The sequence below is a fragment of the Ascidiella aspersa genome, chromosome 1 (genome assembly GCF_963924565.1).
Source record: "Ascidiella aspersa chromosome 1, kaAscAspe10.2, whole genome shotgun sequence".
Classification (NCBI taxonomy): Eukaryota; Metazoa; Chordata; class Ascidiacea; order Phlebobranchia; family Ascidiidae; genus Ascidiella; species Ascidiella aspersa.
Genome location: NC_139447.1, coordinates 28372735 through 28394124, shown reverse-complemented (window position 1 = coordinate 28394124; position 21390 = coordinate 28372735). Strand labels below are relative to the sequence as shown.

The window sequence follows — 21390 nt, the reverse complement described above, 5'->3', positions numbered from 1 at the left end:
TAGGTAATGCGGGCACAATTTAAAAAGAAAACTGTTGGTTGTACTTCGAATTTAGATAAAAACAATGATCAAAATGTTTGGAGATTTTGTGGTTTGGGTAGTTTTTTTTTATTAATAGGGTGAAAATAAATTGTTTTTTCATTTGGTTTGAGGGGAAGGGGAGAGGTTAAAACCATAAGCGTTTTTTGAGTTTGCGAAGCACGAAGACAAAACGATGTGGTGTACAGCGTTACGCCATGAGCCGTGCCCGGAATACGTGGCGCACACATGTAAGTATGATCAATACTGGGATCTTTATGTTTTTAAATAACACATTTTTAAATAACACGTTTTCCAACACAAATATCTTTTCAGAACTACTTTTTGTCCTGACTAACACACATTAGTTAATGCCAAATAACTTTGTTGGTGATATGATTTTTTTATCCTGGTGCTTACATTTAGTTACAGTAACTGGATGTGGCAGGATGTTAACTATAGCCTACACTGTAAATCAGGGGTTCTTAAACTGGGGTCCATGAATCCCTTGGGGGTACGTAAACTAGTCTTAGAGGGTCCATAAAGGCCCAATTGAACTATTAGTGAATATTTAAACAATCTACTTTTTGACGAAAATAGTAGGCTATACAATAAAACGTTATGCGCTGAATATACTAAGACTCCATTTCATTTAGTGTTATCAGATGGGTCTATATTCAGGGGCGGTATTTGGTGGGGGCACAGTGGCACCAGGCCATGTAAAATTTTGTCAAAATTTTAGTACGTTTTTGAGCCCGCTTAAGGAAATCGTTTCAGCCTAAAGGCGCCGTGCACACTTCGACAGTACGACATGTTGTTGTACCGCGTGAAAAACAACAGTCTATAGTGGAAATTAATTTTAAAGTTAAAAATCCTTATATCGAGCAATATGCGAATCTCTTTTGTGCGCCGGATACATCGGAATAAAACGTTAAGCATCGTATATTCCTAGTCAGCAACTTTAAGAACTATTTGTGGGTCACGACGTCCTTGCTTTGAACTGTTTTTATTATTTTTGGCGCGCATGCATTGTTTTGCATGATTGTCGCACATTTGCATTCTCATCTAAAAGAATGTGGCGCCTGTTTCCTTTGACTTATACGACTCAACTGTTTAAGACATTGGCTGGTATTAAAAATGCACATCTTTTAACTTGTTGTGCTGCAAGGCGTACGTTTTTTCTACCAAATGGTTCACTGAATAAAACAGAAAAAAGTAAGAGTATGCCGAGTAAGAGTCAATAAAAAGTCAAATTATTTTTAGGTTTATGTGCAATCAAGCAGTTTCAGAGTTGCAGAAGTTTAACATTAAACATTATTATGTACTGAACCAACGTTAAACAAGAAAAAACTAGCCTGAAAAAGAGGACTTGTTTGACAACAAATATTTTTTACAAAGTTTTCTTTTAACAAGAATCTGTTGTTGCAACTACATGTGTTATATTGTGGTAGCATTAATCGCAAAAAGACGCAAGCTACTTTAGTATGAGTCAAGGAAAAAAGATTAACAAAAATAAAAGTAACGTTTTAAAAAAAAACTCTTTTTCTGCAAAGCAGTGTTCGTCGCGTCTAAGGATTAATGGTTTCAAATAAAAAAGGCCTTGCTCAAAAGATGGAATCTTTACATTTTCTTCATCCACTTTTGATAATAGTATACGAACAAACATTTTTGTGCGTGTATTGGTAATACTATTAAAGAACTAGCCATCGCCAGGTGGTCCCCTTAAAACTACAACTATAGAAGCATTGAATAAAGCTGTTTTGCCACCGCTTCTAAACTATATCTTTTGCGAAATTTAATTGTGGATATGCATTTGTTTGCTCAGTGTTTTTTTGTGGTTAGGGAAATCATTTCAGCCCAAGTATACCGTGCATAATTATAGCACACATTGTTGGATATGAACTCATAGAAACACTACATAACCATATCTTTTAAATAGACTAGAAATGCCATTATATCGAGCAATATTTATACCCCTTTATATGACCGTTGGGTCACTTATACTTGCAATTGAAAGCTGCAAATTTAAACCAATGTAGGCATTTTTTTCCATTAGACCGCGTTTATCTGCGTATTTTCTTCCCTGTAGAACAGCATGCGTTTTTATTACTAATTGTTTTACGACTGAACATTATGACGTAAATTTGAGACGTCATGCGTAAACAAATTCATAGCGTCTCCCAAAACAATTACAGATCCGGCTCTGTATGTTGCTAAAGTATGGTCCGCTAAAAGGTTTTTAACCCAAATTTGAGCCTTTTCCCTAATGCAGTGGTCGGGAACCTTTCTCGTTTTATATTCAATATATCAGATAGCTCGTGCCAATAATAGGACAGCCTGAAATGCAAACTTCGTTTCCTGCGTTTGTATTTTCTATTGTTCTCTGTACATGAGCTAGGTGACCACCAACGACGTGGTAGGCCTACGCAGCTTAGACCTAATAAATATCAGTTCATCAAAAGAGGCCTTAGATTGACCCAAAGGTTGTTTTTATTGTAGGTTTACCATATAATCTTGTTTGGTCTAAGTGAGTTGTTTCTAACTAAATAGTTGCACACATTTTCAGTTCGTTTCACAATTAGTGTCTTAACTGTTGTACTTCACGTTATTTTTTGTGGCGTTAAATTTAACCGTTCATACTACGTCATAATGCCCTAAAGTTGGCTCATGTTTACTGCGTTAATAAAGCAGGTTATGCTACAATAAAAACAAGCGGACTACAGCCATAAGACCGAGATAAGAACAAGACCAACGTCAGAATAAAACACAATTGGAAAAAAGGCCAAAATAATGGTATTAGTACCTTCCACATCGCAACTAAAAGCATTGAATAAAGCTGTTTTGCAACCGCTACTAAACTATATCTTTTGCGAAATTTAATTGTGTATATGCATTTGTTTGCTCAGTGTTATTTCCTGGTTAGGGAAATCATTTCAAGTATACCATGCATAATTGTAGCACACATTGTTGGATATGAACTCATTTAAACACTACAAAATACTATTTCTTCCAAATTAGACTAGAAATGTCATTATATCGAGCAATATTTATATCGCTGTTATATGACCATTGAGTCACTTACCTTAAATCAAAAGCCGCAAATTTATACAGATTGGGCGCCTTAAAACCCTAGGCCTAAAGAAAGGGTGACCAACAAGGGCCAGATAACTGTGAGGGTCGGCGATTGCGGACCGAATATAAAAAATTGTGTTGAACTCTATTAACTTGATTATTATGGTTATAGGCCTACTAAGAAAATGCAACAAAAACTGTAGTAAACTTTATTAAATTGTCGTTCAGTTTTAAATTTTATTGAAATTTAGCTTGGAATTGCATGCGCCAACATTTCAACTATACTTCCTTTTTTAGGACCTATAGGTCGCGGGCCGTTAGAATTTACTTTGCGGTTGTAGTTTAGTGACCTCTGCCCTAAAGCATATTTTCAACAGCTTTGTTGAAAGTTCACGACCCACCTTAAAGAGCTATACGCGACTCACCAGTTTGCTTGTGGCTAACCGCTTGGGAAACGCTGGCCTTAATGCTATTATACCGCAAAAATGCTTGCTTTTGAAAAAGATAGTATTTTTGCGGTCGTGCACTATCTTAAATTGCAACGCAATATGATCCTAAACTTTAGTCCCCTTAATTTCAAAGAGAAGCGACGTCGCTAATCTAATACAGCCGGTTGACAAGTGAAGTGATTTAAGCTCCAAGGCATGATTTTATTCTCTGACGAAATTGCGACCACAGTCATCGAACCGGGTTATCACTGCCTGTTATATGCATTAAGTTGCAGACGACTATAGGTTGCGTCACGTCCGAATTCACAAGTTATGATAAACCCACACTGAGTTTCAGCTTTACTTAAAAGAGGTTGCCTCGTTGTTGTTGCTGTGAATTGAGTTCTATTTAACACTGAACTTTTGAACTTATATACGGACTGCTTCTGTCAATTCTATTTTTAATAATATACGGCCGCTGTCCAGGGTAAGCAGGGTATTTTTGAATAATCTGTCCGAAGTCCAGAGTTCAGAGTGTATTACTGAATAGATAGGAACAATTGCTTCCTGACTGTGTGCAGCGCTTGCTAAGCCGTTATAAAAGAATTTTTAGCAAACCGTTTTTTCAAATTGGTGATAAATAAAAGATTTTTTATAAGTCAGAAAATGATCTATGAAAATGAAAGCGTGAAGGTATTTTTTTTTCTGGCCCTTAGAGCAGAACCAGAGTATCGTGGGGTTATTGTTCTGGATTTTTTTGGTATTATCCTATAGATATCAGAGTTGCCACGGCAAATATACACGGGTATTTTGACCAAACGCAATGGAATAGTCCATGTGTACCAGGGACACTACACCTTCGCTCGAAACTTATGCAATGTCTTTGTAAACTTCACTTTCTGAATGCAAGTATAAATTTTTACTTTAAAGAGTGTTAAGTGATATGCGTTTTATATTTCCTTGCGTCAAATGTGAATGTATTTGTTACGCCAATATAGCGCGTATTTGATCCAGTGGCTATAGGTTGCTAGCTTGCGCATTATCTAGTTTAGTACCATTATGCTAGAATAGGGGTTCTCAAACTGCGGTCCATAGACCCCTCGTGGGTCTGTGAACTAATTTTAGGGGGTCCCCGAAGGCCCAATTAAAATGTTAGTGTATATTTAAGAAGTAATCAAATTAAAAAAACAAGACCTAAATATGTTCACTGGGGTTCGACGAGGCTCAACGCGAATGTCCTCTGAAACATTACCACGCAGCCTAACTATAACGATTAGTTTTTGAAAATGGGCCATGACTCTTCCCAAACTATGTGTTTTCCGCAGGAACTTTCCCTTTATACTATTTTTATCCATCATAAACAAATCTATTCATTCCATAAGCGCTATTATGGCATGTTGCGCCGTGTGACTCACAAACACTACAAAGTACGAATTTATTTAATCTGCGTAAGGCGTCACGTATCATTTGAATTGAAAGTTTTGCAAATTTAACTAATTCATTATACCGGTTTCAGATGCATTTTTTCGCCAGAAAAGAAAACAACAGGTGCTTTAACTATAGCTTTGTGACGTCACCTTTGACCTAACTTGTGAGATAATCCCTAAAAGCTGTTATGATCCACACACAAAAATCCTGTATCCGTACCGTTTTAAAGGCGAGCATTAATGAAAGAAACGGATACTGAGCGAAAAGTTAGGGTTCTAAGAAAGCTTGAAAATAACATAAGGGCTTTTACAGGTTAGCAAAAGGTAAAAACCGCTGCTTTGAACTTTTCAATATACATTGTTGCGTCATAGATATCATTAATCACATAAAATGATTCTTGTGAAGTATTAACAGTTCTTAGTTCTAAGAGATCTTTTGACAGAAATTTAGTCCATGATGCAATGGTGACAGTTTCTTTTTTTCTGACTTGGCGAGATAATACAATATAGCGTTAATCAGTCAAGTGTAGTCAGCATAAATTAAAGTCAATTCCGAACTGTGACAGACAAAAATGTTAAATGTATACCTTGGCTTTTAGCACTTTTATGAGCTTTATTGACGGGGCCATCTTTTTCTTTCTTTTGTTCTAAACTAGAGCCATTTGGTTACCTGAGGGGACGTTTTCTGCGTATTTACAATTAGAAACCACTTAATTTAAGCATGAAGATGTCATGCTCTTATTCACACGTGAATATATTGTTCTGTACAGCTTGACAAAACATCGAACTACGCAATAGGCTTATCGTATACTGCACATGAAGCCTATAGGATAAATATTGCGAACCAAAGAGGAAAAGGCTAAATGATTTCCATTCGATGTGCCAAGCATGATGAAAACAAAATACTGTTTTATTATGATAGTGTGCCATTGGTTCAGTCTGTCTTGTTTCAAATTAGCAGCAGTCTTTCACATCTTCCAAAGCTGCACATAAAACCAGCTGTCATTTTTGCGTAAAACAGAGTTCACAACGATTTAAGTGAAACTAGAAACGAGAACAGAATAACTTCAGGTTCAAATATTTAAATTCCGTTCCAGTCGATGCGTCGAAACTCTGACGTCTGTTTCAGATTTTTTTAGTCCAGACGTTTGCGTTTAAATGGTACCATACATTAGTTATGCAGGTAGAAGTAAGTTTAGCAATTAGATGAACTTAAATTACCTCGATAGATCACGACTGCGCGCCATTGTCTACGTAAGGGGTACAAGTGACTTGTTTTGTTCTTACCGACATTGACACGGATTGTAAAACGCAGTGGTGTTTGAACATTTTCAATAATCCAAATGTTTTAAATAGTTCGAAAAAAAAACAGTAATACTTGTGTCGATCTGAGTATAAAAAGGTAACATATTTTTTTGTTTATAATTGCAGGTCTTATTGAAATTTGTTGCAACGACTAACTTGCGGTTTAAAACACTGGCATTTTCCGAATTCGACGCACTCCATGGTAACGGTTTTTTTTCATTGCAATATTTTTAAAAGCACGAGAAATGGTTGTGCAGACCACTTGTGATCTTTAGGCGAGATTTATTAAACTAACTTAAATATACTGAAAAATAAATATGTTACGAATATTTGAAGCCACAAAACCAAAATCTTACCGCGAATTTTATTCCTATGTTATGGAAAGTTAATCAATGATTTGTCCTATCGCCTATATCCGCCCACTTTTTCACTCAACGCAGCATTTTCAGTATAGTGAGTAATGTCGAATGACAAACCAGAAACGGCATCATCCATTAGTGGTCTCAACCAAAACGCAACGTCCTGTTTTGTTTCACAAAATGTGTTAAACTATTACTGTTTTGATTGGTTTCGCCCGAAATTTACCTGATCAATTCTTTGTTCGCTGCACATTTGAGTTTTTGGCTGTTACACAATAACTAAAAGACTAAACATAATTGTATCAGTAAATAAAATTGGTATAAATTTGTTTGTCTATACACGCCAGGGCGTAAAATACTATCAATGTTTAATTTTGTCATAGAGAATTGTCCCCAATGGGCAAAATATGAAACTTTCTTTGACACCCCCCTGGTTTAGGATTAAGGGAAGCTGTTGAACTTTTAGTAAAAAAATTTCTGAACATTCGTCCCACTAACTGACTTGGCTTTTGTTTTATAGAAAACTTGCATTTGAAGTCAAACTAAAGCCGGTTTGATGCGCTGCAAGCGAGGCAAGGTGTTTTGGGTGATTGTGCTGGTACTTGCTGGACACGGCCTAGCGATGCTGGTCTGGCAATATAGTCTCACTAAATACCACAACAGCTTCAGCAGAAGGTTAGTACAATATTATAACAGTGTTGCAAAACTATTGTTCTCGTATCCTGTATGCGAAGGCCTGAATGTGGGCTCCTTGGCTGAATGGCATATTCTGTTTATTGAAAAATGATAGTACAATTTTCGTTTTGGCGACATTTTTTAACAGGCCAAAAAAATAAAGAACTTTTTGTTTTTTGAATATGCATTTGTGTTTGTTTAAGTATTTAATTGTAACCGAACTGTATCAAAGTTTAAAGTTTTGCGGGATGGAGAGGGGGAAGGGGATTTGCAGCCAAATTAACAAAATGTTTGTAATTATTTGCTCACAATTAAGTAAATTCAATAACCCATTCAAAAGTTGTTTGCCTGTTCTATAAGCCTAAGGGCCTATCCACAACGCCTACGCTTCCGTCGCTGAACGAACCTTGTTTTTTACCGTTTTTTAAACTTTTTGGTGTTAAGCTCATTTATTTTGAAGTGTAAATCAAACGAGAAACAAATGTTGCTTTAAAGTTGGCGTCGCGTTAGCGAACGGTGCGAAATACATTTTGTGTTTAATCTGTTTGACAAAAATGGCACACGTTGTTGTAGATCGATTCATCGTCTGGCGCCCATTACGCCTATATGTGTACGTCCTGTCGTCCATGTTAACATGCTATTTTCTATTTCCAACGAGACCTGTTCTTCCGATTGTCAACAAGCAACGAATTATTATATTCATTAAAGACAAACATTGACCGCCCGTACCGCATGGCTTCCAGATGCAAACCAAACAGCGCCTTATCAACGATGGATTGATAGTTTATATTTATGCTGTGTATGTTAATACTAGGCTTGCGTTTCATATAAATAAAAGTCCGCAACATTATTCTTTAAATAACTTCATTTTGTACATGGATTCTATGTTGCAGCGGTCAAGCCCGTTTTTCAAATAGCGTTCAAGGTCCACTGGTTCAAGAACGCGTTTAACCACATTTGTCGTCAAATCTCTTGCTTTTCCGATTTGCTCTGTTTTTGCGGCTTTGTCATACGCGGGAAATCAGCACACCCAAAAAGAGCACAGACGCATGTTTCTTGACCGATGTATTTTGACTACGCTACACGTGTAATACGATTTGCACCGCGCTGTGTTGTGGTTGTTGAATAGCCAACCTGGTTTTCATTTTTCTTTTGGGCGAACAGCATTATACAACGGGACGCACTGTGATTTTGGAAATGTTATGAATTCAGGCACACTTTTTTGGATTACACAATTTCCAATCATTAAACTTAACATTTTGCAAGTAAACAATAATGCTTAATAAATGCTGACTGTTAATATACGTTTACTCAATAGCTACATAAAAACATACAAAATTAATGAGTCGGATTAGGAAAAATTTTTTGATATTTTATTTTATTTTATTCCAAAAGTCGATTCATTTAACTGTAAACAACTGCCTAAACCTAAATGGTTAGAGTTTAATCGGTAAATGTCTGAAAAAGACAACACAAACACCCGTTTCAACATTTTCATTACTCGGTCGGTTAAAGGGCCATAATATAGTTAAACAAGTACTCCTCAAGTAAACAATATAAGACGCTTACTGCAAGGAATGTCTAATATGTTTCATCCAACTTATACGTTTGTCAAAGTGTTCACTATTTTCTTGGTGTGGTTCATTTTCAAAGTCAAGACAGTTTTGAAACTGAAATAAAATTCGTATCAGATCGGTACCGATACCTAACATGTGTCAGACAAGTAGATAGAACAACCTGGTATTGGGTACAGGGTACGATCTGATTATATTCACTATAGTCTCTATACTTGACCACAAATCAAAGTGAAAGGTTTATTTAAAAAACTCTCAATACAAACATAACGTTTGTTTTGCATTTGTTCGCAGTTCTATGGGTGAAGCGGTACACTCCCATTTCGCTAAACCGAACGCAACTTCGCCCAAAACGACAGCTAACTCGAACGGAACCAGCAACGGCACCGCAGGAAAACAAATTGGAAATAGTTCTGAGATCTCCAGTATCGCTGAGAAACCCGAAGCAGGCAAGATAACTTCGTCCTCCGTTACCAGCGACGACAACGCCTTCGTAAAAAACTCCACCTTCAAGCGCAAGGAAGTTACATTCTTGATTGAGCCGCAAATGGATCGTCCTGGAGGCGCGCTGATCTACTCCGACGCCGACTTTAATTGCCGAAATATACAGCCTGGCAAACACGGTAAGCGGCGACTTTTCTTCGAACGTTTATGCTAGGTTTGATAGCTATGAGTTTACCACTTCTTAGTTTAATAGTAAAGATCATTTGTTGGTAAAAAAGTCATTTTTTGGTAAAAAACAACAACATTTTTTAGAATGTTGGAATTTGACTGATATCTAAACGGGGAAAACCTACAGGAAAAGAAACAAAATTAAAAAAACACTATGGAAAACTGCAATAGGCCCATCAAGACAATTTTAATGAGCTAATTGTCTGAAAGTTGAGTTTGTTTATACCATGTGGTTATCAAACTGGGGTCCGATGTCCTTTTGGAGTCCGCGATTTTTCGGGACCGCGAAGTACGTAACAAAAAATCAACACGAAAAAAATGTTTGTGCAATAAAATTTTCAGGCAACTTACTTTTCCAAACCAAGCCTAACAAACACAGTAATAATAACTATGCCGTACATAGGCCTACTTGTGGGAGAAAAGAAGGAAAGCCAAACTTCGGCTCGACCCATACGCGCAAAGTGACATTACGCTAACGTAATTCCACTCGTCATCACAAGCTACGATTAGTTGTTCATTCACGTGATTGCATACTTTCAGTTTGTGCATTGCGACATCATAGTGTTGCGTTGTGATAATGAGATTTGTGTTTTTACAGCTTGCTGTGCTGCCACTTTGGGCTCACTGGGCTGTACGGTTACGGTTTTAAAACTGTTCGTGATTACTTCTTTCAAATAAAGTGATTGAGTTAACGTTACAATACTAAATACGGTATCAACGAGCCTATTGATACCATTAAAATAACGTGTTATTTTGTAGTTATTTGTGTATATTTTAAGGGGACCGTGAGCAGTTTAAAAATTGTTAGGGGACCGTTGCGTAATTTTTTTTAAAAGTTTGAGAACTACTGGTTTATACTATAACGTACATATTAATTGTATACCTACGAAAACATTCCTGGATTGGCGTATATTTCTTAAATGACTGTAACAGTGAAGAAACAATAGACTTAGATTATGGGCCCAATAGACTCTTTACCATACCAATCATCACAGTTAAATAAGCTTTTTTTTGTATATAACCGATAAGTACTCTTTTATCCATTTTTGTTCACCAATTCCTCCCTGGAACAAATTTCCCTCCCAAATTTAAAAATTTCACCCTAAGGAATACAAGTGGCTCCCTTTGAAAATCACTGGTAACCGCTTACAACAGCTCACATTGGAAATGTTTTTTTTTTGGTTTTAAATGGCTCATGCCCATCTAGTTTGACAAAGCTGTTTTCGAGAATAGCTTGTGTAACTGTAAAGTGTATGAAAATATTACACCGTTACAATTACAATTAGTTTGCGGTATAAAAGTCTTGGTTCTTAAAATTCCCACTAAAATGTGTGATTTCCCGTATTCGGCATTTAAAGAACATGTTGATACGTAAGCCCCGTTGTAAAAAGTTACTTGTTAATTTATGCCGAATTTATAGGAAACTAGCGCCCACTGTTTTTGTGTGGTAATTGGATCTCATAAGGCGTTTTCTTTTGTTTCACTGGTAACGGCTCAACGGTTGGTTACCATTCTATACCGTAATCAAAAGCCAACTCCGGATTTACCTCATTATACGTTTTCCTTTTTGCGGCTGATATATGCCAACCAACCAACGTACCTATATGCGAAATTATATACCCACGGTTGCACGCAACAAATACGATGGTGACACCATGATGCATCAAAAAGGATTTAAATCCGCAAACGATATATTAAATAAAAAAATCGTTATTGCATAAAATGACATTCTATACGTAGAATACATTTGTCAACCTGTCGATATTCATTACGCTCTAAGTGAGACAGAGACCAGATGGTTTTTAAATTTTTTAATTTAGGAAAATTAAATGTGAAAAAATCATTGGGATATTCCCGGTTTTACAAGGAGCACTAAACATTCGCCGTTGGCTATTCTCCCTTGAAAGCCGTCTTGGGCGCGTAACAGCACCTATAGGCTGGCGTCGACAATCGATCGCAATCTTCATGCATTTCGTACAGCGGGAAGGAAAAAAAATTACGTGGGCCGTTTAACCCGTAATGCAGTCACAAACCGACACAGTGGAAATGCGTAGGATAACTAGACCGAGCTAAATATTTAAAAACTGGCCTTTGTTCAATTCACTTTATTCATCTCATCATTTCTTCCAAAACAAAATAAAGTTTTGCTTTATTCTAAACCAGTGGTTGTTAACATGTGGGTAATTACCGCCAAAGGGGTAATTTGACATTTTTTGGTGGTAATGTAGATTATTGTTTTCGGATTAAATTCCGTTACATTCCAAAAAATACAGTATTTTTAACCATATAATAAATTAAACAGAGACTAGTATAGAATATAGATACATTTTGTGTGCGCTTGCCGTTTGTATTTTGTTCCGCTTAAGACCATGCTATTTGTGACATCATTGTAAGAAACAAAGCTACAAAGAAACTTTTCTGAAGCTTGGTTTACCAAGTGTTGCTGACCGATCCATTTAAAAAAACACAATGTGTAAAAATCTTGTCATATCGAATTAGTTGGAAAAATTCAGAGCTTTCGAAAAGGCTTTACGTTGATTATACCATTAATGGACATTCGGATGTAAAAAATGACATCATTTTTGCGCGTGTGTAGGTTTTTATTATCAATTGATTGCAAGCTGTAATGTTTTTAACCTATTTTTCAAAATGGGCGTAATTTAAATTTATCATGTATTTCTCAGGAGTAACATTAAAAAGATCAAGAACCACTGTTCTAAACCAAACAAAAGTTGTGAGTAAAATTAGGGGTAGAGCGGTGTATTTTCTTACAAACTGAATAGATGGTTTAAGCGTGACCAACCAATAGCATTGCAGCCCTGTGTAAGCCATTTGATTTGCTATGTCTATGAAGACGAGTTTTGTGAAATTGTTGCTTAGGTTAAAAAACTGCTCTGTGTTGGCTGCTTATTTTGCTATAACCCTAACTTGTGACATTAACATAATGATTTGCGCTTTGACAAGATAATGGTGTTCATGTAAGTTAAGCCTAACACAAACAAAAATTGCACTGTTTTTTACATTTGTGAGATAAATAGGTTATTACTGTACTAAAAAGCGACGTAAAACCTGGTTGGTCAAACGTTTTACTCACTGTTCCATGTTGGTAAACTGTAGAAAACCGCCGTGACGAATTTGAAAACACAAAGATCCTACAATTTGCCGAAAAATATTCTGACGCTTCACACTAATGATAGGGCGCCTTTTATACGACAGGATGTGGTTTAAGATATACATAAACAGTTGAACAATAATTAAATCTTTATATACATGGTCGCTTATGGCCACTGGACTGACAAATTGCGTTATGCTCTATTCTTCCGCATAAAAAATCATGAATTTTCTGGTGACCATGCGTTAGCAAGCAGCTGTTGTGCAATTATACTTTGCATTGCTCGTATTCACAGACTTGGCCATTGTGACTTAAATTAGAATCAACGAAGAAGCAAATTATACTTTGTTATACTTCTTAACTTCAGCCTTTTGAACAGAACAGCTGACCTGTTTATACTTTCAAACAAATGACTATTGCAACGAAAAAATATACCTTTAATCATTCCTTCTCGATGATAATAACTTATGTTATACTAATAAAAAATTCTTTGGGGGGGGGGGGGGAATCTCAGCACTCAAGTGAACGACTGGTACAACCTGAAGTTGTACAAAAAGGTTAAACTTACACAAATTTAATAAGTCGTTGAACTGAATCGGTATAAGTTGATCAAACAAGAAACGCAATTCACTGTATTGGCGTTTTTGAGCTGTTTAACACACTGGTTCTCAATGGGAGAACACTGGATAAAAAACTTTTTAATTGATTATTTGCAATAAAAGCTTATTTATTTGTAATCATTAGTATTATAAAACAGAGTCTATTAGGCCCATAATTTAAATGATTTGTTTCTTCACAGTCACGAAATATACACCAATGTAAATATTTTTACGTAGGTATAAATATAATACCTATACGTAATACGTTCAAACGAACTCAACTTTCAGACTAGCGCAGTAGCGCATTCCAATTATGGAACAAATCTGTTTTTTGGCGCAGATGTGTCTAGTGCAGTTTTACATTTTGTTGTCTCCTTTCATATAGGTTTGTTTTTCTGTTCCGACGTAAATCGAAGAAATAAATAAAAAAGGAAGAACACATTGTGTTTTTTCTGGGGAGGAATTGGCAGTGGTTTGCACTTGTATAGGAAGGAATCTTAAAAAAATATTTTGAAAACCACTGGTCTAACACTTGTGGTCGGCCAACTTTATTTGTCGCTGCCCGAAATAATCTTTTAAGAGCGATTTAACCCCTCTACGTCCAACAGGGGCTGATCCAATATTTTGCGTTAGGGGGAGCTAGGAAATGTTTAGAAATACGTCACTAACATCATAAAACAAATATTTCTAAAAAACCTGTTGTTCTCGAGCGAACTTGTGCAAAAATGTAGCTGAAATCCAGTCTAATCGAGCGATAACGCCAAAAACAAACCGTTTATTTTTTTAAATCAGCAAAACGCCAATTGAAAGGATGCGTAACGCGTGCACATAAAAGCCATTCGACTGCTGCTCCAAATACCGGCATTTAGTCTAGTTTAAAATAAATTGGACTTTGTAGCGTTTATAAGTCACACGACGCATCATGTCATTGTCATTGTAAGTATAGTGATGTGGGGCTAAGTAGATTTTATTAAAAAATTGACAATAGTTTGCGCAAAGCGTGAAAAAACATTAAGTTTTGTTTTTACAGTGTTAAACTTGGCTAAAAGGAGAACCTAAGGGTTTCTGGTAGACATATGATAAAAAACGAGCCTGAATTAAACTTTTAGACGCTTTCACCGTTTTTGAAACGAATTACTATCAATGTGCTGTGCGGCTATCACGGTAAAACTAAAATAATAAAAAATCGACCGCGTAAAAAAAATTGCCGACCACAGGTCTAACAGTTTGAATTAGCTTTTACGGCCTACACTTCTACCACGCACAGAGACTCGCTGGAGTTTGGTGATCTTCGTAAAATCCAAGGCGTCCTACAGTGATCGGAGGAAAACGATCCGGACCACGTGGGGCAAGTACCTTATCATCGACGGAGTCCGGATGGAAAAAATCTTCGTGTTGGGTGTGACCGACGACCAGGAGCAAATGAGCAAGGTTGCAGAGGAGAGCACAAAATACGGCGACATTTTGCAGTTCGACGGGCCCGACGACTACAGGTGAACTTCTATACCAGTGATTACCAAACTGTGTGTGGCCCATTACAAATTATTCATATTGAGACATTTAAATATAGTTTGTCGTGTGTTAAGGGCGATTGTAAAATGGCTCTATGGTTGTTCTGTTAAAAGTGTGCCGCGAAATATTAAGGATATTTTAAGTGTGCCGCGAGCCAAAAAAGTTTGGGAACTACTGGTGAATACCGCACTACAGTTTTTCGGGGGGTCCTTGGCCCGGTATTTTGTTTGTGTTCAGGAATTTTCTTCAATGAAGTTGGTCCATCGCCTGCCCTTGTATCAGTTTATCGTGATGCTGGTTCGATTATATCTATGGTTTTCGTTGTTCTTGAAATGATACTTCTCCCATCAGCAAGATCATTCGTTTGCGCAGGATTATCTCGTATATGTGGTTCAATTTAAATTTGAATAAATATTAAAAATAAAAGAATAAAAATGGACAAACCGTAAAATCCCCACAACCTAAGCTGGTGCAATAGCGGTAAACACTGAGAAATATGCGTAATATACTTCCGGTAAGACTAAAAACCTTGTAAAGGCTGTGAGAACGACCTGAAAACAATGAACAAAATTGAGTACATTAATGATAAGCCTTTATATCAGCAACCTTTCGTATATAGTGTGCCAGTTTATGAATAATTTCAAAACATCAACAAATCGCGTGCCAAAAATTTTTCTATGTTTGGTTTTGCACTGGCAACCAGGGCTGCGGAGTCTGTTAAAAACAACCCGAGACCGACTCCGGCTCCATGTGCAATTTCATGGAGTCCCGAGTCCGGCTGAGACTCTACAGCCTGCAACCAATTTACGTAACTAAAATAAGATGGATATTCAGCAATCCACTCATAGAGGTCATGGGAAATATGCTATTCCACCTTAACAATTTACAGAAACACATGTGCTTACTTTTAGTGTAGAATGCCCTGCTTTCACGCAGTAAACACCACGCCAATTTTAGGGCATTGTGACGTAATACCAACGGTTAGTCTTAAACAGCAAGTTTGACGCCCACAAAAAATAATGTTAAATTCAACAGTTAAGACACTAACTTTAGGCATACCATATGTCATCTTTTCGGAGAATTTGTCTTCTTTTTACAAGAAAACTGAATGGTCCTCCGAGGATGCCCAAAAAGGTCCAAATGTCCTATTTTTTTCGCATTTCGAGTTACTTACTTATACTTTTAACAAGACTTTTAGGCGAGACGTTGTATTTAATTTAACGTATACTGTAGCCATGAAACATGCTGAATTGCTGGTTTAAAACAGGTTTTCCAGCAAATTGCCCTACCAGCCCTATCTTCTTAATTGTCATTGCATACATTGCGCCAGAAAAAAGGCAACAGAACCTCACACCTAAAAAGAATAAAGAAAATTTACCGTACTGTATGAGTTTTGTAGGCCTAGCCTATACCATCAGTGTTACTGTATGGTAGGCTCTGTTCTTATTTATTACAGAAGCTTGTCTAGTTAGTCTATAACAGCAGTTCTTAACTGGGGACGCGAGCTTTAAGTTAATTTTAATTTTTTGCAATGATTCCAATGGTTTCGTTTGAATTGTATACCACTCCTAGAGCGCTGTGCAAGCCCTTTTTTTGCCAACTTTAATATTGAAACTGCAAAAAGTTTCGCGCTCCGCGCGAATCTTGTTGTTTTCTACGTTTGTTAACTTATTTAGTACAACGTCTCTTTAAGTGTATAACGGCCATATTTAATTACAATTTTGCTAACTTTTAGATAAACGCTAAATCTCATCCACCGTTCGAACTATTTGATCCACATTTTATTAACAGGCTCGCAACGGGGGGACTTAAACTTTTTGCGCGAATCGATAATGTTTTTGCAATATTGTCGTTGTGTTGTGTGTCGTCACTCGTCACTGTGGAGTAAATAGTTTAGCGCCAATTCAACCAATTAAACTCTATTTTTTTCGCGCTTCGCGCGACCGACGACAAACTTTACTGTTCGCAGGGCATATGAAAATTACCAAAGGGGGACGCGGCTGATAAAAGGTTATAGCATACAGGTGGTTTTCAGCAGATGCTTTCATTTTTCTTTATTATATCTTTAAATTTAGACACCCATAAGCCAAAATAAGCTATAAATTATAATGCCGAAGAGGAAAACTCTATTTACTGATGAGCTACGCCAGAAGTAGGCTATCCTTGTTTCAGAAAGGGACGTATTAATTTCGAAGCTGAATGCATTACTTGTGGATATGGCACGTCCTTCTTAAACGTAACAATTCTACTTTCGTTTTACTTGCAGGCAAAAAAATGTCCTCTTTTTGGGTGCTGAAAATATGGTAGCCCTAACTAACTTATAAGTTATAACACGAACTGGAAATGTTTGCAACCATTTAATTAGCGCTATAGTGTTAGTGGTGTATTAATAATGTTATTGATGATGTAATGGTTGTACTTTCTTAAGGTGATATAACATGCGTGTTAAATCATTTGGAGTGCCCTGAATAATCATCTTGTCAGGGGTTGCCGACCCCCTGTTATATAGTGTTTAAATGAGCTAAACTATTCAGTTATCATCTTAACGCCATCTAACACGTCACTTTAACTTACATACAGCTTTAAACCATCAGAATAAAACAATCGCGCTACTTGTTTTGAGTTGGTATTGTTACAGCCCCTTATTAACAATCGATTTTTGGACGACGGTATACGCTGGCAAACGGCAGAAATTCGCTGGAATTGTCAATTTCCGTTGTTTTGCAGTAAGTCGTTAAATGACAGACCCGATGCTAAAGCGAGTTTTCTCTATAGTGGCTGCTGTACTTATTTAAAAACGAGTGCGTATTGATCGAACTGATATTTAAAAACGAGTGCGTATTGATCCAACTGATCGTCAGGAATGTCCAACTATATTTTTCTGGCTATACCGTTTTATTTTAAACCTAATTTGAATGCGTTTGCCACTAAGTTGTTGTTCAACAGTTCATAACACAGACGAATAACGACTATTAACTTGTGCGTAAAGGCAATTGATTCACTCAAGCACAGTGTTTAATTAACATCATATTTAAGGCTGTTTCGCTCAGTACCTAAATGCCTTGTATTAACGTTCAGCCGACATACCTTGTATCTTTGTACATTGCTCGGCAGCATTTGTTTACCTGCGGTACACTAAACTTGATTTATTTTATTTTTTTGTGGCACACCGTACAAATTTACCTAAAATGACAAATAAACTTCGTAGCAGCATTTTAATGCAATGGAGGCTCAATGATTTGTACGTTTATATTATAACTGTGCGCTTTTATGGACTTTATGGAAAGTTACTAGCAGCTTAAATTGTACAACTTGCATTCGTTAGCCTCCGCTTTTACAATGGCGAATGAAATGTCACTACAGGCTTCTCCCTAAAAAAAAAAAAACCCAAAAACGTTTTTTTATTTTTCTGCCTTAACTTTATTTTGGAACGACAGTTTTACACAGTGAATCAACAAAGCATGCTTATAAATATAAAATGCCTATATTTTACACTAATAATGCATTGTCTTCTATTGGTTCCGTATCCACTGGTTATTTTTGTGATAGTTCTTTAATATTAACAGTTTCTTAAAAAAATACGTGTAGATAACACGGTTACACCGCGGCACATCTCAAGCATAGTCTCGAGGCCCGCCGGTTGCTGAGCACTGAGTTCGCAGCTGCATTAGTTATTATCCGCTGCATGAAGCCAACGCTCTATTTATAGGGTTCTTAAACTGGGGTACATGGACCCCTTGGGGGTACGCCAACTATCGTTTTAGGGGATCCATGAAGCCCTAATTAAAATATTAGTGTATATTTGAAAAGTAATCATGTTTTTTTTAAAAGTGTTCAATTTGGAACAAAAAAAAATTACATTAAATGTATATTCAGACTCCAGTGTGTTTTCACATTTTTCGGAGGGAAAACAGCAGAATTTAGAAGTCTATTTGTATTGTCAAATCAGTTCATGACGTTATCTCTGAAATTCCTTGCTTATATACACTGGTCCACGCTAAGCAAAAATACTTTTAAGGGGTCTCCATTAAAAAAGATTAAGAACCCCTGCTCTATGCTATCCTTTCGTGCTTTAGACATATACCGGTGAAGACCACGAGCGCCATGCAGTGGGCGTCGCGCAACCTCCCGCCTGACGTCATCTACGCTTCGACAGACGACGACTTCGTGGTGAACTACGAACAAGCGCTGGCGCTCATCGAGGCCAAGATGAGATCGCTGGACAAATCGGACGGCCGCAACTTCACCCGAACGCTCATAAGCTCGCCGATATTTTGCATTTACGAGTTTGGGGGAAAAGGAAAGCCGCAACGAAACCCGCGCAACAAGTACTACGTGTCGGCGGACGAGTACCCGGGAAGCAAGTATCCACTGTACTGCGGCGGCGGTTTTTATACCATGCCCGTTGCGCTGCTCAGCGAACTGTTTGAGCTGTCGCGCGTGACGCACCCAATTCCCATGGATGACGTATGGATCACCGGGCTGTTGCGATCGAAGCTGGGCAGGGGCGACACGAACATCGACGTCGTGCAGCCACAGCCGGTGCCCCGAGCGAAGATATTGTGGGTGCATATGTGGGGCGATTACGGGAAGGTGGCGAAAAACATTCCGGCGATGGTGCACAGTTCTTGGAAACAGTGGGAGGCGAACCTTTTAAAAAGCCCCTTCTGTATAAGATAGAAAACGTCGCAAAGCTTGACCTTACATATGTCTCGTATACGCTTTTCGCTTGAGGAACAAGTGATAAGTAGTCGTGCATCTATTAGATCAGTGGTCGGCAACCGCCGGTCCGCGAGTAGCTCGTTACCGGTCCGTAGCAAGGGTTGCCAGATTAAGGTCATGTGCATAGCAACAACATTTGGTATTTTCTGATACAAAGGTTTTGTTTCGTCTTGGAACGCTAAATTCATGTTAAATCCATCGTGAGATTTATCTTTTGCCATTGGCTCTCGTAGTATTTCTGTGAATAAACTCTAAATGGGCCCAAAATTGGCATTTGTTCGTTTATAACAGCCTTTTTTAACCAGGGGTAAATTTAAATTTCGCGTAAATTTATTTGTTTTAGGGGCTAAATGAGCTATAAATTAAAACAACCACATCAGTTGGCCGGACAGAAAAATTCTGTCAGCTTTAGGTATTGGTGGCCTACTTTCCTAGTTCAGATAAGAGCCTATTGATTCTTTATCGTCTAATTGTCGGTAACGTTTTGCTTCGCTAATTAATACTTTTTATCTCTTAGTTACTTTACTGATACGTCATGTATAAGCACCATTTTATATATTGGGGTAAATCTGATTTTTATCTTTGCTAAACGAGTAAAACATACAAACAGGTTAAGAACCCCTGGTTTATAACGTTGTGCTAATAAAAATAAGGCTTCCATTACCATTAAAAAATGATTTGACTATGGACTATTGTACTAACTGAACTGTTAAATAATAACGTGTAAGCAATAAACAAGGGTAAAACCAGTAAAAGTACATGGAGTTAAGATAGTAATTATTTTTAATATCGTATAAGGAAGTTATCAAGCGTTTTTAAAACAATGCGTCTCAAAATTAGAAGAAAATGGCAGACACCCCCAATAGTCTTAATTCTTGTGAAAAATATCTACAAAATGTCGCTAGCGAGTCGCAAAAAGGCCTAGTTTAAATTTATTATTTTGTTCTTTACTTTCATTATGTTTAAAAGGTAGGCCTAAGCTTATTCTTGATTTTTATCGTGTTACTATTGTTGTGCTTTACGCCTTACGGGATTCTTATATTCTGTTTAACACAAAAGAAACTTGCCATTCCACAAATCCAAATTTGAAAAGGCTTTAAGAAATTAAAACAAAATTTTCAACACCAAAATTGTTGTCACTACACATTACATAGTTGATCTTGCAGAAAAAATGGTTCAAGTCAATATTTCTATATCGCGATTGATTGCATCTTGAAAAGCGATTTGTGCAGGCCTACCTTTATTGATGGCCTACATGTTTCATTTTTTATGCGTATTTCGTATAAACTTATATCCTTGAATATGCAAAGAGATTTAAACATGCAGTTTACAATAACTAGGCTATTTCCAAGATATTTGCTCAAAGATAAAATGCGCGGCAAAAGCATTCAGCGTTTAGAAAATTTGTATTTGAACTTATTCTTTTCTTCATCCCTTTTTTTAAAAAGGCCCATTAACGGTAACTAATCCATAGAAAGATCCCCTAACAACATAGTTGTAGTTTAGCCCAAGTGTACATTCAATCCAACACGACAAAATTACGTAATAGATTATACAAGTATTTTTCCCAACTCGCCGTCATTTTTAAAAGGGGCGAGAATTAGGCTTCAGCCCACGCTGCTTGATTGCTGTTCTCCTACCCGGCCTGGACTTTAAACTTTGTTTGGCAACTCGAGTTCCTTTGGCGTAAACAAACGAGGTTGTACGGTTTATACAGCTAAGTTTTGGTAAAATTGTCGGGACTGTAGCTGTGGCAAACACTAAATCAGGGGTGTGCAACCCAGAAAAATATGTGGTCCGCGCCTGAGACATGTTAATCACACATTCAATTTGTCAAGATTTTTTGGCAAATCTTTAAGAATAATAGCAGTAACTTTATTTTTCCGCACACCAGCAATTCCCCCGTGACTGTAAA

The 21390-nt window shown here is 37.1% G+C and overlaps 1 protein-coding gene across 1 annotated transcript; it reads left to right on the top strand.

The window, feature by feature from the left end:
* The first annotated feature begins 215 nt into the window (after window positions 1-215).
* On the top strand, window positions 216-20721 carry LOC146169266 (beta-1,3-galactosyltransferase 5-like). The gene is made up of 6 exons (XM_083388883.1): window positions 216-269; window positions 6377-6452; window positions 7130-7284; window positions 9153-9481; window positions 14509-14734; window positions 18830-20721. Exons 3-6 carry the CDS (start codon window positions 7166-7168, stop codon window positions 19431-19433), a joined length of 1278 nt encoding a protein of 425 aa, XP_083245009.1. The 5' UTR covers window positions 216-269; window positions 6377-6452; window positions 7130-7165; the 3' UTR covers window positions 19434-20721.
* The last annotated feature ends 669 nt before the right edge of the window (window positions 20722-21390 follow it).